This window comes from Oculina patagonica, chromosome 4 (genome assembly GCF_052425735.1).
Source record: "Oculina patagonica isolate OP01 chromosome 4, crgOcupat, whole genome shotgun sequence".
Lineage (NCBI taxonomy): Eukaryota > Metazoa > Cnidaria > Anthozoa > Scleractinia > Oculinidae > Oculina > Oculina patagonica.
The window spans coordinates 1,887,245-1,908,023 of NC_135761.1; the positions used below are offsets into that span (position 1 = coordinate 1,887,245).

General features: G+C 39.3%; 3 protein-coding genes and 1 long non-coding RNA gene across 5 annotated transcripts in view; all 4 read left to right on the top strand.

Moving 5' to 3' along the window:
- LOC144649064 (E3 ubiquitin-protein ligase TRIM45-like) overlaps nt 1-11,980 on the top strand; it is a 79,741-nt gene extending 67,761 nt beyond the window's left edge. Inside the window, exons 4-5 of one of the 2 annotated variants that reach the window (XM_078508532.1) lie at nt 11,203-11,470; nt 11,791-11,980. In XM_078508532.1, the coding sequence (XP_078364658.1) occupies nt 11,203-11,470; nt 11,791-11,860 (338 nt within the window). In that variant the 3' untranslated portion in view covers nt 11,861-11,980. The remainder of the gene's footprint in view (nt 1-11,202; nt 11,471-11,790) is intronic. The other variant, XM_078508533.1, reaches the window with a different exon arrangement.
- LOC144649073 (tripartite motif-containing protein 3-like) lies at nt 1,709-20,729 on the top strand. Its single transcript, XM_078508542.1, has 4 exons — nt 1,709-3,052; nt 10,440-10,679; nt 18,976-19,243; nt 19,597-20,729. Exons 1-4 carry the CDS (start codon nt 1,819-1,821, stop codon nt 19,664-19,666), a joined length of 1,812 nt encoding a protein of 603 aa, XP_078364668.1. The 5' UTR covers nt 1,709-1,818; the 3' UTR covers nt 19,667-20,729.
- On the top strand, nt 4,155-7,074 carry LOC144649121 (uncharacterized). The gene is made up of 3 exons (XR_013569840.1): nt 4,155-4,491; nt 4,826-4,951; nt 6,203-7,074. It is a non-coding gene; the product is annotated as an uncharacterized LOC144649121 (long non-coding RNA).
- LOC144649078 (E3 ubiquitin-protein ligase TRIM71-like) lies at nt 14,121-16,420 on the top strand. The gene has a single exon (XM_078508546.1). The coding sequence runs from the start codon at nt 14,378-14,380 to the stop codon at nt 15,869-15,871; it is 1,494 nt and encodes a 497-aa protein (XP_078364672.1). The 5' UTR covers nt 14,121-14,377; the 3' UTR covers nt 15,872-16,420.
- Nucleotides 20,730-20,779: the final 50 nt, after the last annotated feature.

Here is a 20,779-nt window from a genome sequence, read left to right on the forward strand (position 1 = left end):
GTAAAAGCAAAAGACGAAAAATTAACGCTATTATGATGGGCCCACGGGAAGGTAAGTGGAATTTTAGCAGAAAAATACAACCAATGAACTGATTTTGTAAGAGAAGGTCTCGATTTACAATAGCCTGCGTAGCTGGCGGGATACGCGACCGAGTGTGAGTGCTTTGTTTATGGCGAACGGGAGAGACGGAACCGCGAGGGAATTGGGGAGAAGTCGAGTTGAGATGCTGCTACGCCACTCGCCGATCGCGGCTTTGCCGCTCACGCACGCGGGCTTCGCCCGCGATTTTTCTCGCCCCGCGCGTTCATATCACTCCACGCTAATCCCGCCAGCTACGCAGGCTAGATTTTCAATGAAAAACCGCGCGGCCTTGTTTATTAAAATCGGTGTGGAAATGAAGAGCCTTCATAGTGACTAAACAGTGCCATGTCTAATCTATAAAGCTATGAATTTTACGAGCAAAACTTTGATAAGCTTGAAAGCGAGTCCTGAATTTCACTGACTACATTCGGTCCAGTGATGAGCTCTATGCATTCAGACTATCTGCTTTCGCTTTTGAACTTAACTTTGCTTTTTTGTTCATTTAGAGCGGGCAGGCAGTGGCAAACTTGCAAGGATAAATTTAAAGTATTGTTACAGTGCGACGCGCCTTACCGTGGCCACCCAACAAACTTTTTTACAAGTGTCATCTTGAAATATTTTACGTTTTCACTGTGTTTCGTTGATAAATACGATGTAACAAGTATCCATTTGATCGTATTCAACTTTGCAAGGCGGCGTGTTCGTCAAACATATACTGTAGTGATATTTCGATAAAACACTTGTAAAAAAGTTTGCTGGGTGGCCACGATATGGCGCGTGGCGCTGTAACCATTATCGAACACAAGTGACGAATTCTTAAATGCTTTTTGCATGATGTTGCAAAACTATTCGATTCAAAACCGATTCCAAAATTGCGACTGAACAGATCGAGAATATGATCATTTGAGCATGACATTGTCTAGATAATAACCTAGTCTTGACAGTTACATTGTAAAGTGCAGTCAAGCATTTCAATGATGCCCAGCAGTGATATATATTTCTAAGTTTAATCTCCTTGAAGCAAATTTTTGTTTGTGTGGACAAGTGCAGAGATTGAAGATCCCCAAGGTCCCTATTTCTTGGGAAATTAAAAAGATTGAAATTGTACCTGATCATGAGTCACATGATTGCAAGGGTTAAGGAGCAAGGGCTAGGGGAAGTGGGTTAGATATATGCTTTTAAACACCTGATAATTATCAACAACAATAATAATTTTTACTTGTGCAATAGCCAAATTTGAATATTACGAGCAATGGTCAGGTGATTAAGATCCAGTAAAAATAACATAATTATGTGAATAATGGTCCTTAACACCCCCCCCCCCCTCCCCCGAAGGATCGAAAAAAATCCACGTCCAATTCGGCAACTAAAATAGTGACAATATTTCTCTTACTGCAAATCTTCAGTGAGAAACGGGTCGCCTCAATCATTTACCCGGAGAGACTTTTGAAGCTACTAAACCTCAATAGTACGTGAGGCGAACCTGAAGATAAATGTTTTCCTTCGCTTGGTAAACTAAAATGATGTTATATCGTTTCAATAATTAAAGAAAATTTTTAAAATTTTAAGCCTTTTAGAAGTCCAGTACAGTGTTTATAGTCGAGCAGTATGGTGTGTGTTTCTCTTTCCCAGGCTTCGCCGGATAAAAGACACAATGGACTTTGGAGACGAACCGTGACATAACTTCCGCTTTTCCGAGAAATGCCTTGTGCAATAGCGTGACTTTCATTATTGAATATGGCTCAGAGTAAGAGCATTTATGATGATATCAAGAAAGAAATAGAATGTCCAGTGTGCCAGGAGCAGTTTAGCGATGTCAATGAACCGAAAGTTCTCAGATGTCAACACACTTTCTGTAAATCCTGTCTGGATGGTTGGTTTCGACAGCAGCGTGCACGAGCGTTGAGTTGCCCGACGTGCCGAGAGATCACCGAATGTCCTAACAACGACATCAACAGCCTACCATCCAACCTTGCATATAAGAAACTGAGAGATATTTTAAAAGCCCACAGTGAAAGTGGAAGCCATGATTTCGTTTCAGAGAGGGAAGACGTTTGTAAGCGTCATAAAGAAATGGTCAAGTTTTACTGCGAACAGTGCGAAATTTGCATATGTTCTGAATGCGCCATACTTGAACATCGAGATGACAATTATCACAAAATCTTGTCTTTTGAAGAAGGAGCGATTAAGCAGAAAGCAATTATTGAGAGAAAGATGAGACAGGTTGCGGTAAACAGCTCCCGTTTAAGAAGCTACACTTCGTCTCTTGAGAAACGAAGAGCAAAGGCAAACAAAAGCATCAAACAAGCGATGAAAGAGCTCAACAGGGTGGCTGAACTAAGCATAAATTCAATCCGCCAACACCAAGCAAGCGTGACCGAACTGTTGACAAGGGAAAAGTCAAATTATGATGATGCTTTCTCCAAGCAGTTGTCTAAGCTTACCGAAAAGATACAAGGAATGGATAACCTCTCCGCCCTAAGCAGTGATGTTCTTCAACGAAATGATTTAAAAGAAATGTTAAACATATCAGAACTGTTTGATGAAAGGATTGCGGAGGAAGAGACGCCTTTGCTCAATTGTCCAGAGTTTAAATACACTCCAAATGATGCGCTGTCCACTCCAGGAATGCTGTATATGACCAACACCGAGCCGTCTTTGTCTGTCGCATCAGGTGAAGGACTGGGAAAGGGTACGATTGGCGAAGAAAGCTCTTTTACAGTATTTACAAAGAATTCAAGGGGCCAGATGATTTACAGTGAAATCGACAACGTCAATGTCGAGATCAAATCTAAACAGGAGAGAATTGCAGATATTCGGCCAGTTGTAAGGGACTTGAAAGATGGCCGATATTCCATATCTTACAGACCAAGTGTTACAGGAGAATTCAGCGTGTCCATCAAAGTAAGGGAGGAGCCGATCAGGGAGAGTCCATTTAAGTTGATGGTTACCAAGGAAACTGCCATTAAGGGTAAGTTAAGACTACAAGTAGTCCCTCATTTTTCTCGGTGTCAGTCGACTGTGCGAGCACGAGAGCGAATCAGAAACACCGGTTTCGCGTAGTCTATGTAAGGGTTGTCAATTGAAGCGAACGAAATCTGAAGTTTAGAACTTAAAAGGCGTACGGTCACTTTCGGATCGAAAAAAGGCACGCGTTGACTGCCGCCCTTCCTACCGAGATGTTACCAAGGTTTTTCAGTGATCGAGAGAATAACAACGTGAATCGGGCTGTACAGCATAAATTAATTATATTACGAATTACGAATTTTACCGCTGGGACGTGCAAGCAAATTCACACCCCCATTGTGGTACAATGGAGGAGGGAATTGACCCCCCCCCCCCCCTTAGGTTTTCGTTCTACTAATTATGTATATATATATTAATAAGCAACGAAATTACTTTGAACTGAGAAGAAAGCCCTTACCCTACTCTACAAGATGACATAATGTTTGTTGGCTGTGACGTTATTAGAACCGCCAACTTGGATCCGCCATCTAGGACTTCACCATTTTCTTAGAAAGTCAGTAGACAACGGAAATATATGGATACCAAATCAAGCCAACAGGTAGACTTGCTCCAAGTCGCTCGTTATTCGTAGGAGACCGCTGGATACGGAAACGGAGGGCGCGCGCGGGCATGAGAAACAAAATGGCGGAGGATCGTTGCGGAACGAGCGACTTGTCTCACCTGCAGCGCGCCAATTCTGAAAGATGGCGTCACCGGTGGATTTTTCCATCGGTGACGCCATCGAGATTATGTCAATCATAGCGGAGCTCCTTAGCGGCCCGTAAGGGCCGCAGAGCGGAGCACCATACCCATAAAAAAAAACACATGAAAAAAAAAAAAAAACATGAAATAAAATAGGAAACCTATGCATCCGAGTTTTCATGGTCATCATGGCTAGCGGCATGCCTCGCGGGCGCGTACGGCGTACGTACGGTGTTGCGCACATCCGGGATCTTGAAAGGTCTTGACAACTCGCGCAGTACCGGCGCGAAATAATTTTGCATTGTGAGGTCTCTTGGCAAAGAAATTTTCAAAATTACTACGTATTTTTAAATCTTATTCAGGTAGTCTGAAAATTAGAACTTGAGACAAACATATTTATTTTTGCTCCTTGTTATGCCGATGACTACAAACGAGAGCAGGGTAAACTTAACTTCGAGGAAACAGGGTTTAAGCGATTTGCGACGGGAAAGAGATCGCGAGAGATCCAGAAAACCCGGACAGAAAGCAGGCGAAAAAGTATAGCTTAGCAAAGCGCCTGTCGAACCTGGTAGCAAAGTAGCGAAGAAAAGCGACTAAAATAGCAAGAGAGGTGCCGAGAAAACAGGCAAAGAAATAGCGGAGAACAAGGGAACGGAGATAAAACGAGCAGACGAGTGTACCTACTGCGGCCAACTGGTGAAGGTGAGTACAAAACTGCAGTGTTTCCGTCATTTAATATCTCTACGTTTTGTCTTAAGCTTACTTTATACGCAAAGTAAGCTTATATTTACGGCACATTTTACTTGCTTTCGCCACTAAGCATTTGCTTGTGACATGAACAATGTTGAAAAATACTATTCGTTAAAATTCAGTTTTACCAGCTTTTACTGATCAAATAGGAGGATTTGATTATGTAAACAAATAATTGTTAGGCCTTCGAGGAACGAATTCACAAAGAATATCACTTCAACACATCTCGAAGAAAATTAAGCTTACGATTTTTAAATGCTTGTGATATGATTATTTTGTTTTACAGTGCTGGAAGAGCAGCTGAGATGAGAATGAAAGTGATGTCAGTTTGCACGAAGCACCTGGAATTTCGTTAACTCCGAGTTAAATAGATTGATTCAGTGTATGCAGTTTATTGATATTCATGATGGAGGTAAAATTACTGTTCATTTAGTCAGAGTAAATAAACTTCAGCTTCATTGCTTAGCTCTTTGGTTCCCAAATATATTAAATAATCCACTTGTCATGTAGTTCTGTTCACTATTGAGCGTTCATGTGGATTACATAACAATGTCAACAATTTTGAGATTTTGAGGTCTGTTTTGCTGGTTTCATTCAGAATGTCAACAGTAAATGTTATATTTGTCATAAAAAAATCACAATCTTGTTGTGGAATTTGGAAAATGCACACAACAAAGGTTAATGACTACTGGAAAACTGGAATCTTTGTGAGTAAATTCATGCCATTTTAGACACTGTATGCAGCTGTGCATGCAAACTTATTATTAATTAAATGTGTATCTTTAAAAATCTTAGTATTACTGTTAAGAGAAAAGCTTTTAAGATGTGGCAATGTTTTTCCTTTGCATGTACATGTATATATAGGGGTAGAGGGGAGGGGGAGTATTTAAAGGCCAAACCTTTTAATTAAGAGGGGGTGTAAGGGTTTGCAGTGATGCTTTGAGTTTATTAAAATATTTACAGTAGAACCCTGCTAACTCGAACTCTGAAGGGAAACGAAAATGAGGTCGAGTTAGCGGGGTTTTTCGAGTTAGCGGGGTTGATTGAATATTTTATTTGCCAAGTTAATAATTGATAGTTTACTGATTTTTAAGCACTTCAGTATACAGTACTGTGCAAATTGAACTTATCTTGCCAGAAACTCTAAAGCGACCACACATTCTTTTGTTAAGAGTGGAAAATGACTGTCAAATACATGATCTGTTCATTGCTATAATCAATGGGCAACCGTTGCGAGTTGCAAGTTCCGGAATTCGAGTTATCAGGGTAAAAAGTTTGACCCAAATTTTGTTCAAGGGAAACAAAATTTAGTTTGAGTTAGCGGGGTTTTCGAGTTATCCGAGTTCGAGTTAACCGAGTAAAAATGACTGAAAAGTGGGGTCAAATCCAAGGGAAATGGAAGTGAGTTCGAGTTAGCAAGGTTGTTCGAGTTATCCGAGTTCGAGTTACCGGGTTTTTTTTCTGTAGTTGACTTCGCAGTTATCAGTAAAAAAAAATAGTCTGTGCTGATACATCTCTGTTAAATATATAAGGTATCCTTTCGCATCCAGTGGTTTTGCTTCACTTTATACAAGCTTGCGTTAAGTGTTTTGTTTTATAAATTATTGATTTTCATGCCAATTAATCAATTTTAATTTAATCTGTGGCATTTGACTTTTTTCAGGGTTAACATGAGTTTCAGAATTTGCAGAGCCACAGACACAAAAACAGAATGTGGACAAGGACATCAAAAGAAAACAGGAAGGATTAAGATTATCCAGCTTGATGTTTGGGTGTCTTCATGATGCCATTTTCAAGAGACTAGTAAATTACATGTAAATTGAAATCAAGAAAAGCTGCAAATGAGCAAAGGTTATATTTTAAATGTTAACGTATTTACAGTGTACTTCAGAAAACAACTTCTTGATTGACCTGTCTCTTTCACATCTTTTTAGATGTAACAAGGGCATTATGAAGTGATCGTTTTAAGAATATGCAGCCAAAACAGTAACAGCAGAAATGAATGGGAGTTTAAAATTGCTATTTTCAATGTTTTGGCTGGTAAGAAACCACATGTGACCAAGCTAAAATCTCTTTGGCCGGTTAACATGACCTGTAAGTGTCCAAATATTTTGAGCCCTCGACTACACAGGACTTACATGTAGTTGTCTAATTACTGTATATCATAAGATCTTTGGTTGACCTTGGGGGAGGTAGTGGAGTTAAAAAGCAATGTAATAATTTGAATTTGGATTGGTAATGCTGAAACTGGTGGTACTGTAATTCTAAAGTATAGACGTTAAAATCGTGATTGCAAGCAATATGCAATACCAATTTCATTCTTATGTGTTGTATGCTGCGTACAATTTATAAGAACAGCTATAATGTTAAAATTAGTGAAATATTCTAAAGCCAGATAAAATTTGCAGTATCCATTAGGTACCATGAAGCAACCAAATTGTGACTCATTTGCTTACTTTGTGAACTCCATGACGAATGGGCAACATGACTCCACAAAAATGTGTACAATAAAGCATACAAATTTTTAAAAGAGCAGTCAAAGTATTGATGCTATATTTTTTTCTTGCATAGTTTTATACACAAGCAAACATGATTCTATTTTTTCTGCGTAATCAAAGAACAAAACTGAGTTTGAGACTCACAAACAATATTCTATCTTCTCAGAATTTTTGTTTTTTTATTTCTGTAAGTGAAGTGAAACCCCTTAAGAGGAAGGGGACTCAAAAAGACATGTAAAAGTAAAAAAGGTGCTATCATCCTTTTTTTTTTTTTTTTGGAGGGGGGGGGGGTGGGATGGGGTTACAGAATGTCCCTTCTTTGCTTCCAGTTAGTTTCACTCCGGTTTGCTTGTAGTTAGGTTCACCCCTGTTTGCTCGCAGTTAGCTTTATTCATCCGGTGTGCTTGGGATTAGCTTTCACTCTAGTTTGCTTGTGGTTAGCTTTCACTCCGGTTTGCTTGGCATTAGCTTATGGCAATATGCTGTAAACCCTTTGCTACATGTATGACCTCTGCCATTTCCATTCAAAATTAAAATATAGGCAAATAGTGAAAATAAAAACAAATGAATGAATGAAAAAAAGAAATTAACCATATTCTTAATGTAGAAGTATATTATTTCCTTTATACTCTAAATGTTAGGTGATTTGCTAATTTACCACGTGATATGCCTATCTACCCCAACATGCAGCCCTACTACCCCCTCCTTATCTACACGAAGGTTACATAATTACCCGTTTTGCAGCATAATTTCCCATCCAGACTTCTGGATCATAATGCTGTCGGTGGAATTAAAACGTTTTGATTGATTTTGTTTGTTCTCGGCTTATTTGGTGTTGCTGTATACGGTACTCCCATATAAGGGCTATACGGGTATGTGCTGCTCAACAGGGTATGCCTTTTGCCTCTCTGACTCTGAAACAGGGTATACAAATCACCCTTTTGACTGTAAAACACTATCAAGTTTAGCTATGAAACTCCGCTCCTCTCATTGGTTTTTCTCCAAGCCACAGACAAAGTCAAGTGAGCGCTTTGTGATGTACGCTAGTGTTTTAATATCTATCTTCATATATTTTTCATTGTGGATATTATCTGGAACAGGGTACCTATTTTGCACTGTTTGTCTGGAACAGGGTCGCAAATTGAGCCGTTTTTCCCTGGAACAGGTCCAGAGTCTCAGCGACTCAGTGGCACACCCCTTTAGTAAATTTTAGGGAGTACCTCTTCCCCCCCCCCCCCCCCCGGGACACGGTAAAAAAAAAAAGTAAGTAACAATATTAATATTTATAAAAAAAAAATAAAACGAATATTATATTCTTAACCTTAAAATTGTACAATGGCTTGAATTCAGGTTTCAATAAAGTGCAAAATAATTAACTGGAGAACTCCGCTTTTAGGCTTGCCTAAATCTATATATTATTGTATTGTGCGCGAACTTACTGAGCGCGCTGTGCCCGCCAACTTAGCGCGCGCTGCTCGCGAGACAAGCTTGCGTTTAACTTTTCACCTCTTGAGTAGACTTGTTTCCTTCTCACATCGGCGGTTAAACCAGTTTTAGAACAAACAACACAAATGTCTTTTTTGTGCATGTCCCTTTTAAATCTTACAGAAATCAGAGAGCCATCAAGGGCCTTAAGTATGATTTCCCACAAAAAGGGAAGAAAATCGCAATTTTAACACACGCCACAGCGCGCATCAGCTGCACACGGCGCACGAAACTGACGTCAATACGATAAAAGAAACCAACTCAGTGCACACAAGCATGATGCAATTTTTCGCGGCAATAAACGTCAGCCAGAATCGATTTCCTGCAAGTGACACAAGTCGCTTGTTCCGAGCCATTTCTCGGCAAGTGTCGCGCGCGCGTTCACAGAAATAAATCCCGCGCGATTACAAAGGTGATTTTACTCAAGTGGTCTTTCTCGCTTGATTTCAAAGAAATTTTATTTAAGTAACTATAGATGCAAAGAAAAAACGAGCGACTTGGGCAAGTCTAGCCAACAGGCTGCTTATCGTACATTTTTTTTTTGTTTTAGAAAAACTAAAAATTAATGTCAAAAATGACGAATTTTGGATAGACCTGCTTGTAATCATGACGTTGCCATGGCAACGTCAGATGACATGGACACATGGTTGACATTTTCCAAGGAATGAATGAACAGCTACTGAGAGTTTAAGTATTATCGAGCAAATACTCCTTTCGAAATCTCGAAAAAAAATCAACCCCCACCCCCAACGCATTTCGCAAAGTAGCTCGCTGGTCTATACATGTCACGCGTAATTGTGCCCGTCTTTATATTAGAGATGAATAACCACACGAAGAAAAAATTTTTGGCCGAAGCTTATCCAGACGGGTAACACGTCTTTGGTATAAAAACGACCATTCCATTTACACGATCAGAGCCACAGTTAGGCCGAGTTTATGTCCAGATTTTGGCGTAAAGAAAACTTGACGTTCAATTTGTTCTCTCGAGAGCGCGAACATATCTAAAAAATTGTCTGCAATTAACGATAAGCAACAACACAGCAGAAAAAGGGCGTGTTTTGGACAAAAACTACTTTAACCTTATTCAGACCGGGCTGTTTGGGACCTTCTCTGACCGGGGGGTGGGGAGGGGGGTTTCGGAAGCCCCCCAATGTAACTTCCAGAATATCAAAGCAATCACAATGAAACTTATAGGATGTATTGTATGTCCAAACATCTTTCTTTTGGTATACGTCACGTGGGATGGTGACGTCACATCACGTGACAATTACATCATGACTCAAAACAGCGCCATCTTGGATCCGCTATCTTGGATTTCAAAATTTTTCCAAAATGCCAGAAAACCACTCCAAATTACTGCAAAGTAGTCAAAATCAATAAAAATGTGCTTTAAATCCGTAAAAATGAAAAACTGATTCCATTTAAGTTGATTTTTATTAACAGAAACACGCAAAATTACAAATTTGGAAAACATGCCTGTCAAAATGCCTGTCAAACTAAGAGAGTTCAAACTCAGCGCGGGCCTCAAAAGCTCCCCCCGGTCTGAATAGGGTTAATTGAGCTGATAATCCACAACTACTTGACTGATCAGTCCACCAGCGGCCGAGATTTGCTAGACAACATGCGGCATTTAAGTCAAATAAAATAAAATTTGTAATTGAGCAGACTTATTACACCATAGACTGTCAAATACTTTTCATTTGACTCTCACGATGAGTTCTGCTCAGATTGCTATAATTATATCTGCTGCGAGCTTCGCATAATAATTTTTATTTGTTATTTTACTAACATAAAGATTAAGTCATTTTCTCTTTTCCTTACTTTTCTTAGATCTTAACTAAAAAAACTAAGTATTTAAAGTAAGATGCCCTTGATTATCAACATCCGTCAGGGAATATTTTTTTCTTGATTTAACAGATTCTGCTTCTGGCGGAGCAGGCTTAGAAACCCAATGCCCCATTTGCCAGGATACAGTGTCTCTGAATGCACGAACTTTGAAGTGTAAACACGTCTTCTGTGTAGATTGCTTGGAAACCGCCTCAAAGCATGACAACAGATGTCCCGTGTGTAAAGAAGTGCAGGGTGTAATTCGAGGAAATCAGCCTAGAGGAACAATGCAATTCCACAGAAGTTGTCTAAGCCTCCCCGGCTATTATGGTAAAGGGTCATTGTACATTAACGAGGGCTTTACAATGTAACTATGCGGTTCAAAACAAGCCTTCGGTCTAAGGGCCTTTATAAAACCTTTAACACAGTGTTTTTGGACCTCTAGATCTATATTTATAAACTGGTATGGACTAAGAATGCCTGACTAAACGCCTTACCTGTCATTCTGCAACTGCAATGACATTCTGCAATGGGTGGAGAAAGATGTTATATTAGGTGTTGCTTTTTTTTGCTAACGAGCATTTTTTTCTTCTACACAATTTTTGCAGTTCTGTACTATTATTAGCACAACTCGATGTGTTCTCATCATCAGTAGTCCAAGGCCAAAAACAGCTCATGGGGAACATCGACTTTAACTCTATTTCTCTTTCGGTATGACGCTTCTCTCTACCAACAATAAAAGCAACAGCAAAAACTAATCTCGTTCCCAGATCTCGCGTTTGGGCGAAACAACACCAACTAAAGCACGCATACACAATTTTTTTTATTGTGCATACCCTTCATATATTTGCAGATTGTGGTACAATCACCATCGACTATTACTTTCCATCGGGAACTCAAGGTCAGGAACATCCAAATCCTGGCCGAAGGTACGACGGCACCCGACGTACTGCTTATCTTCCTGCTAACCAAGAAGGTAACGAGGTGCTGCAGCTTTTGAGAAGAGCTTTTGATGCTCGATTGGTTTTCACTGTTGGAACCTCAGTAACAACAGGACGACAAAACCAAGTCATATGGAATGATATTCACCACTTGACTAATATTACTGGAGGTCCTCAGGGGTAAGTAGAAAGTGGATATTTTCCGGTGTGCTTGAAAAGTACATAAAAAGGCCAGGTGTTGTGGAAGATTTATTACCTTTGAGGCCCTCTGTGAGTTTTTGTTAATTTGAATGTTAGGATAAATATTTTTAGACATGATGAATGGTTACATTTCAAGATGGTAATTTTCTGGGAGTGATGTTTTTTTTTTTATTTCAGATATTTTGACGATATGCACAATCACGGAAATCCTCAATCCGATTTACCGATACTCACCAGATATTTTCTCTCGAGTAGTTTCTCAATGAATCATAACTGAGTTGAAATGATATTTGTTTCAGGTTTGGATATCCCGACCCAGACTATCTGAGGCGAGTCAAAGAAGACCTGGCTGCCAAGGGAATCCGCTGATTGAAAGCAATCCAACTTTTCCTTCAAGTTAAAATGCATTAATTAAAGTTATTAGCATGTATTTCAATCTGTGCTCACTAGAAATGAAAGCACAGCGTTAGTCTAGATCTCTCTACGCGCGTGAAAGATCTGAGGTATTTGTATCTAATTTTGCAGGAATTTCCAAGTGAAAGCATATCTATTCATTGTATTTGTATATTTAAATAGCTTTTAATGTTCTGCAGTAGTAGTAGTAGTTTTACGATCTGTTTTATATAACGAAGTTTGCTGACGGATGTGTTTATTCAGTGTTTAGTTGGAATGCGTTTACAACTATAAATAGAATTAGCGTGTTGGCGTTCAATATGTGGACATAAAGTGTCAATGAGATAGCATATACAGCTAATTCGAGAGAGGTTGTCGGAAAGAAGCACAAAAGTGCACGCGACAAGACCGAAAGGTAGTCTCTAGGTATTGACTTGAATTTTGCATATTGGCCTAGAGGAAATGTACAAATTTGTATTTTTGCACGTGAAGATTTTGTTTTTCCTGTCAGGAAGCATTTCACTGTAGCTTTACTTTTACTGTCGCATGTCTTTGAGTTTTGAAAATTCTGCTAAAATTCAGTGGGGCTAAAAGTACCTTGTTTCCACATGTCTGAAGAGAAAGAAAACGTACAAATTCGCTTATTTCGTGTCGCCATCCGAGGGATTTTAGTATTCACCACGTGCAGTAGCTCTCTACTTCTACCCATAGTACCTTTCGGTCTTGTCACGTGCAATTTTGTGCTTTTTTCCGACAACCTTTCTCGAATTAGCTGTATACAGAAGATACCTCAGTGGATGTTTCCGTAGATAGATATAACTCCGAAAATATAAGTCGTTCAACTTGTAACAACATTACTAGTTAGCGCAGCTCACCACACTTGATTCTTACTCTCCACCAGTCCAAAAGTGAATAGTAAAGCGCACACAGTTTTATCCTATCAAATTGGGGATTGGACATGTACATGTTCCAAATTTATCGCAGTCTTCGGCAACTGACGTATTTTTGCCAAAGCAGCTTGATGATATAACTTTGTGTATGACCTGTCATCTTCCATGTTTGGCCCAAGACGAGGAAAGCATTTGCAGACCGGAATTTATATTCTAGCTGATCCCTTGTTTATTTTACTTAATTTTACATGTGTGGTTAAATTTGAAGTGAACTCTGTTTCAGTGTAGAACTGCATTAAAAATGTTGTTGTTGTTCAGTGCGTTCCCATCTTGTCCAGTCTTGATACATGCTAGAACTAAGCAGGGAAAGTAAAAGAGTACATCACGCAAGCCAGCACGACATGTGGGTTTTCGAAGATATCAGGGTGAAGCGAGAACGACGGTCGACATTTCGGTCCACCTAAATCGCTACAGAGTATTTGGAAATAGTGCAAAAAATTGCAGTTAGAGAATCCGGCTTAAAACGATCCAAAAGCGAACCAAACATTGACCATTTTTGGCCAATTAGTTCTTTGAGATTAAACCAGTCACATCAGAGAAAGTGGAATTTCAGTCTACTTTAGTCATTCATAGTACCCGTGTAGTACTGGGTTGAAGGTGACTAAGCACAGTTTTGTCCTCCCGTTGCCTTTCCGTCGGGTTTTTGGGGCAGCGGCAATTCTTTCCTGTAATCACTAATACCCACAATTTAGTAATGCTTTCTGCAACTGATATACACAGCCTCCTCAACTAACTATAGCCAATGTCGGCTCTTTCCAAGAGCTATCTGGTGTGAAAACATTTCAGCCATGCCTGAAGGACGCTTTGTAAGAGGTACTGAGTATTTTTTCGCCTTGGGTCAAATCGTTATCGATAACGGTCTGAAATAAAAAAATAAAAAAACACAAACGTACTGTGCAGATAAAAAGGAGAAGCCTGGTCAGGAGTTTGCTATAGTATGGAATAATCTGAATAAGAATGGGGAGAACGTAAGTAGCGTCCCTGGGCCATGGGATACGGTAACATTTGGACTTTTGTAGTTCGTATTGTGAGGTCATCATGATCGCCTGACGTTTCGAAAACCTGAGCGGAATTTATCTTTCGAGTCGAGTTAAACGTTATTCAACTGGCCAAACATTTCATGTATGAAGTATGTCCACGAGGCCATCGGATTTGATTTGTTGATTTTCTTTTTCTTCTCTTTCATAGGACAACACAGGAGGCCTTCACTAGAAAATTAATTGAAGTTTAGCTAAAACTGTTTGAACTGAGGTATTTTTTAGAAATATATAACAAAAAAATAGATCATGATAAATAAACTACTTGCTGTTGTTTTCTACCATTCAGATTATCTTTTAAATACATTTTTAAACGATTTTGGACGGGTTAGTCCCACCGGTTTAATCAGATACCCAAAGCTATTTGATTGAACCGAGAGGTCCTTGGCACTAGTGTAGGTGTCACGCATGTAGAACCGTCACCATACTTCCGCGTTTCCGATAATTATGCTAAATACATCATGCTTCAGTTCAGATAGATTTGTTTTCCTTGCTCATATAAAAACATGGCTCAAAGTAAAAGCTTTTTCGATGATGTCAGGAAGGAAATAGAATGTCCAGTGTGCCAGGAACAATTCAGTGAAATCAAAGATCCGAAGATTTTAAAATGCTTTCATACGTTTTGCAAATCCTGTCTGGAAGGTTGGCTTCGACAGCAGGGCGGTGGAGCGTTGAGTTGCCCGAAATGTCGTCAAATCACCGAATGCACGAGCAACAACATCAGCAGTCTTCCATCCAACCTGTTTTATAAGCAAATGGTGGACATTGTAGAGGCTTACAGTGGACGAGGAGAAGAAGACTCAGCACATTGCGGAAACTGCGAAGAAAAGAAATCGTTAAAGTTTTATTGTTTCGATTGCAACTGCTTCTTGTGCGAAGACTGCGCAGGGCTTCATAAGAAATGGAAAGACTTCAGAGGCCACCATGTTAAAGAAATAAGAAATTTTGAGTCAAGCAATGCGCAAGATTATGCCCGTAGATCAAACGTTTGTAAGCAACACAAAGATGAATTCAGGTTTTACTGCGAACCGTGCAAAATTTGCATTTGTCGTGACTGCGCCATATTGGATCATGAAGATCACAAGAAAATTACCCTGGAGAAAGGACTTGAAAAGAAAAAATCACAACTAGAGATTAAAGTAAGTGAAGTTCAGGCAAACCGCTTTCGTTTGAGGAACCACAAGGAATTTCTAGAGAAACGACGACTGAAAGTAAACGACAGCTTCGAGCAAGCGACGAAAGAAGTCCATAATACTGCAGAACGATGCATAAATTTAATTCGCCAGCACGAGACAAGCGTGACAGAACAGTTGATCAAGCAGAAAGGAACTTTTCAAGTGTCATTTGTAAACGAAATGACCAGATTGGATGGAAAACTGACAGAAATTGACAATAGCTTAGAGTTTGGTGAGAAAGTCCTTTTTCGAAACAGTTTACCCGAGATTTTAAACGTGGAAAAAATGTTAGAGAGAAGACTTCAGGAACTTTCGGTTCATTTTGAGCCGATGCTAAATCTAACCGAGGTCAAGTACAATCCAAATGATGTGTCATCCCTAATAAACGCCCCAGGAAAGTTACTTTCGACTAACACCGAACCTTCCTTATCAGTAGCTGAAGGCCGCGGTCTGACTGGAGCTATACAAGGCGAATATGGCACATTTACAGTAATCACTAAGGATTCAAAAAGCCAGACAACTTACAGCGAAATCGACCAAATAAATATTGAGATCAAATCCGCCAACACATGGGAATCTTTCAAAACTAGTGTAACTGACAATAAAAATGGCTACTATCAAGTAATGTACACGCCTGACACTGGAGCTGATTTCGATGTGTCAATTACCGTTCGAGGAGAAGCTATAAAGGGCAGTCCGTTCAGGTTGTCAGTGGCAGAGAAAACAACAGAAGGATCTTCAACCTCGTTCCCAGAGAGAGACCCTGGGAATGAGGTTGTACGGATCTTCAGGTATTTATACCTTTCCTGTTTCTTCCTGTTGTAATTAATATCTAATTAATTAATATCTAGCCTTTTCCAAGCTTTCGGCAGTTATCGCTCGCTTTCGTCCCGCCTCACTTTTTCCTCGCTCACCCGCGTTATTCGCAGTCGCATGACTACCGAGAGCCTGGAACAAGCTTATTAATATCATGTTAACGAGATTTTACTTTACGATTTTTCGAATTGGTGGTTGTTCGAATCAGCATTATGTCACAAAATGTATTATTCTCGCAGTGTTTTCCAAAAGGAATAGAAAATTATTTTCTGTGTTATTATCGATTTATAAAAAAAACGAGTAAGTTCTGGGGTTCATTCTTTTAATAAAATTGCCTTCGCTGCGACGTCTCTGAAAGAGAACAAAGCACAGGTAGCATTGTCAGTTTTCAGAACATTATTTAATGGTTTGACTTGGTATCTTTTGCAGCGAAAAGCAGCCTGAGCCATACTCGTTCAAAAACAAAAAGTAGTAAGGCCGAGAAGAAAAAGGAGAAGGAAAGGATGAGAAGGATGGAAGAAACTAGTCACTGGGTTACTGCTAGACGAGATGAGCTCTTGATAACGTCGGGAGGTAAATTACTTTTCTCACAAACATCTCAGCAGCTTTCAGTATTCAGAATCCTTGACTAACATTGTCATGTGTAATTACATAAGATCCAGCGGGGCATATTTTTAAGATATGAGCCCGAGTTTCGAGCCGCTTGCGCGCAAAATCATTTTGAAGTAATAGGAAGTGCATGGAAGGTTTGCAGAAATAGTTGCTTATCAACCGTTATATAAATGTAAAGAGACAAAAAAACAGTAGAAGATTTAAAAAGGCTCGTAGCTCTGCAAAAGGCGAGTATCTACTTCTTTCAGTGGACAAAATCAAGTAGTAGTTGTTTTTACATTCCCGGGGTATAATTGTTGGCTGCTCGGCAATCGAACACAAACGTTCGATTACCGAGCAGCCAACAATTTATCCTCAATCGACATTCAGTAATATAATATAACCGGCCTGAAGAGTCCTCATGGGCCCGATGAGGATACGTAAGTAAGTAAGAACGTCCAGTTACCGTACTTCCAGACGTCAAGAGATGAATTCCGAACAAAATCATCAAAATCAAATCGATTGCGTTCGACAAATTTATGTTCGATTTTGTTCGACTACCGAACCCAATCGAATGATTAGTGCTCGACTGAGCTAGATTTTGTTCGATTTTGTCCAACTAGATATCCCGGGATACATTACGCTATAATGCTTCAAGGCCTCCCCTTGGACCCTCAAAATTGTTGCATTTTCTCCCTTGTTCTTCATTAATAAATTCAATTGTTACCTAAGGCCATCCAGATAAAATGTTTCTTTTCCCATCGCCCGACCGACCCATTTTTTTTTCGGAAAGTAAAACAAAAATCCAGATTCACTAGTCAAAGAAGCAAGTACTTCAATTAACAAAGCACACGATCTAGTTTTATTCACAAAAATAGGAACGATGTGGTGTCTTTGTCTAATCAGGGACGGCGTTGCCGGGGAGGCTGGGGGGGCTTTAGCCCCCCCCCCCTCAGAATTTCAGGAAAAATAAAGACTTATTAAGAGAAGGGTCTTTTAAGCCCCCCCCCCCCCCCCCCCACTTCAAGTCACTAGTCAGCCCTAGTCAACTTTGTAATTAGGCTTTCTTAATTACTTAGCATCCCGACCTTTTCTGGAACCCAGAACCTTCAAGTGTTCATTCTTTTTTTCTTGCCCGACCGACCGACCCACCATCACAAGAGAATTTTATCGGGAAGGCCTAAGATTTTTTTACAAAAAGTTCGCGTAAAGACCACGTTTTTGAGTTGACTTTGTAATCAGGCTTTGTTAATTAGCATCCCGACCTTTTCTGGAACCCAGAACCTTCAAGTGTTCATTCTTTTTTTTTTTTTTTGCCCGACCGACCGACCCACCATCACAAGAGACGGGGCGATGAGAAACGAAACATTTTATTGGGAAGGCCTAAGATTTTTTTACAGAAAGTTCGCGTTAATAGACTCCCTTAACTTAAAGATAATCCAAAAATATTTCTTATTCCGATGACATACATGTTCTTTTTCCCTTTTTCTAAACAAAAACGCGTGGGAGATCCTGCTGCTGATGATACGTGGGTTTTTTACTGTATTCTGATCACTTTTCCCATGGTTTACCTAATGACTCAACATTCAATGCGTGCGTCAACACTTTTCACTTTACTGTCACAATGACTTCCGCTCAGTTTGCTTACTGCTGCCAGCTGCACATACAACTTTTTATTTGTTATTTTACTACCGAAAGATTTAGTCATTTTCTCTTTCCTTTACCTTTTCTTAGACGTAGCCCTTGAGATTTAACATCCGTAATGGAAATTATTTTCTTGTCTAAACAGATTCTGCTTCTGAAACCGAATGCCCCATTTGCCTTGATACCGCAACCAATGCACGAACCTTGAAGTGTAAACACGTCTTCTGTACAAAGTGCATCGAGGCCGCCTTGAAGCATAACAACAGGTGCCCCGTTTGTAAAGACGTGCAATGTGTTATTAAAGGAAATCAGCCTTATGGATTAATGCAGTTCCATAGAAGTCGTCAAAGCCTTCCCGACTTTGAAGGTAAACGTTTTATGTTTACCTTCATTATGGTAAAATTTGGAACATTAACACTTTTCCAAAATTTTTTACAAAGGGTCTTTGTATATTAAAAAGGTTTTTTATTTTTTGTTTAAAAAAATTTTTTTTTATTCTACAAAAAAATTTTTCTTTTTTTTTTCTTTTTTTTTTTTTTTTTTTGTTGTATTAAAATTTTAAATTTTTTTTTTTTTTTTTTTTTGATTATTTTTTTTTTTTTTTTTTTTTTTAAATCAATGTGTTCCCATCATTAAGCTGGTTTTTGGTGTTTTTTTTTTTTTTTTTTTTTTTATTTTTTTTTTTTTTTTTGTTGGGGGCGGATTAGTAGGCCAAGGCAAAAAAAATCCATGGTGAACATCAACGTTTCCTCTATTTTCTTTTTCGGTGCATGACTTCTCTCTTCCAAAAACGAAAGTAACAACACCAACAACAATAACGCTAAATACACGCACACCCATTTTTTTTTTCATTGTATGTATCTTTCATACATTTGCAGAATGTGGAAGGATCATCATCGACTATCACTTTCCATCGGGAACTCAAGGCCAGGAGCATCCAAATCCTGGCCAAAGGTACGACGGCACCCAACGTTTTGCTTATCTTCCTGATAACCGAGAGGGCAACGAGGTGCTGCAGCTTTTGAGAAAAGCTTTTGATGCTCGCTTGGTTTTCACTGTTGGAACCTCAGTAACAACAGGACGTGCAAACCAGGTCACGTGGAATGGTATTCACCACAAGACTAGTGTGACTGGAGGTCCTCAGGGGTTGGTAGAAAGTCGGCATTTTTTACGTAGCTATAGTAGTACATTAAGATATTATGGACGTTTCTCTGAAAATTCATACACGTTTGTATTATAGGCTGACATTGTGTGAGTTTTATTAATTTAAATGCTAACATTATAATTAAAAACATGTTAAACTGTAAAATTTATTTAGCGCAATTTATTTAGCGAATATACCTTTTCTCGAAGCCAGCGTCATTTAAACCGGCAAATTCTTTCATTGCTTCTTAGTAGGGGGGCATGTGTCACTTCATGAGAAGAAAAGTAATAAATTTTAACCGACTTCCGACATGAGACCCCCCCATTAGACCCTCTAGATACTATTTATGTTTCAGGTTTGGATATCCTGACCCAGACTATTTGAGGCAAGTAAAAGAAGACCTGGCTGCCAAGGGTATCCGATGATTGAAAGCAATCGAACTCTTAGGAATGCATCAAAGTCATTGTTTTTTTTGTGCTCGGTAGAAATGGAATGCCTGCAGTAACGTTCAGTAAATGTTATTTGAGCCTAAATAAACCGGGCCGGGTTGTTCAAAGCACCATTAAATTTATCCAGGATTAGCGTGAATTTTGATCTCAGTAGTTCTTTAAATTTTTTAGTGATATTTCCTGTTTTAATTTTCTGTCCTAAATTTTTGACGACGACTAATCTCGCACTCTACAAAAGATAAGCAATAAAAGAGGACATTGAACCTTCGAACAACTTTTAGTCCTGGGTTAGTGTAAACCGGCACTCGAACAACCTAACACATATCTCTATCTTTGCACTCTCAATTCTCCTTTGATCAATGCAAGGGAGATCAGAGACTCGACCTGAAAATCCCATACTGATGAAGAAGCTTTACAGAGATCCGTGTTATGCGTGGAACTCACTGTTAGTTGCGCCTTGTGTTTTAAATATTAGTCTTTCAAGCAAGGGAAGAATCAAGTGCATGTAATACTATTCATTCACATGCTGTAGTTATAGGTTGCGTCATGCATTATGTAAAATCCTTTCTCTGTTTAAACCAACGAACTAGGAACTTAAGACTGTTAACTAAGACTGTTAACGTGTCGCTATTTGTATCATGTTGGTTCGCTGAAACACAACATGCTACAGATAGCGACACGTAAACAATCGACCTCGTCGCCTGATGAGGACTAGCAGTACTGCAGTCGAAACGTCGCGATCAACAACTCAAAGCGACTCCATCGTGAGACAAACGAATAAACGTTCATCTTTTCTATATACATTTCTCTTGGGTATATTAAATGGCACCTATTTAAAATGCTTGTTAACTTTTACAGAGGGCAGCAAAGGGTTATGCGGAAGGATGACGTCATTTTAAAAGTTAAAAAGAGTGCGTTAAATTGTGATCACAACCACCCCACATCTCTCTCTCCTTTGTTACCCTTTATGTACTGAAACCCTACCCATCAATACAGCTGGCTAGTCTGTAGGGCTAATAATAAAGTTTTCTTTGATTCATTTGCTTATAATTTGCCATAAATGAGTGTAATAAAAACCGTATAAGATTT

Bases quoted from the DNA above. Each gene is read 5' to 3' on its own strand.
- LOC144649078 (XM_078508546.1), top strand. From the start codon at position 14,378: ATGGCTCAAAGTAAAAGCTTTTTCGATGATGTCAGGAAGGAAATAGAA.
- LOC144649073 (XM_078508542.1), top strand. From the start codon at position 1,819: ATGGCTCAGAGTAAGAGCATTTATGATGATATCAAGAAAGAAATAGAA. The intron at 3,053-10,439 runs GTAAGTTAAGAC...TTGATTTAACAG, and splicing joins CAAGGAAACTGCCATTAAGG to ATTCTGCTTCTGGCGGAGCA. The intron at 19,244-19,596 runs GTTGGTAGAAAG...TTTATGTTTCAG, and splicing joins GTGACTGGAGGTCCTCAGGG to GTTTGGATATCCTGACCCAG.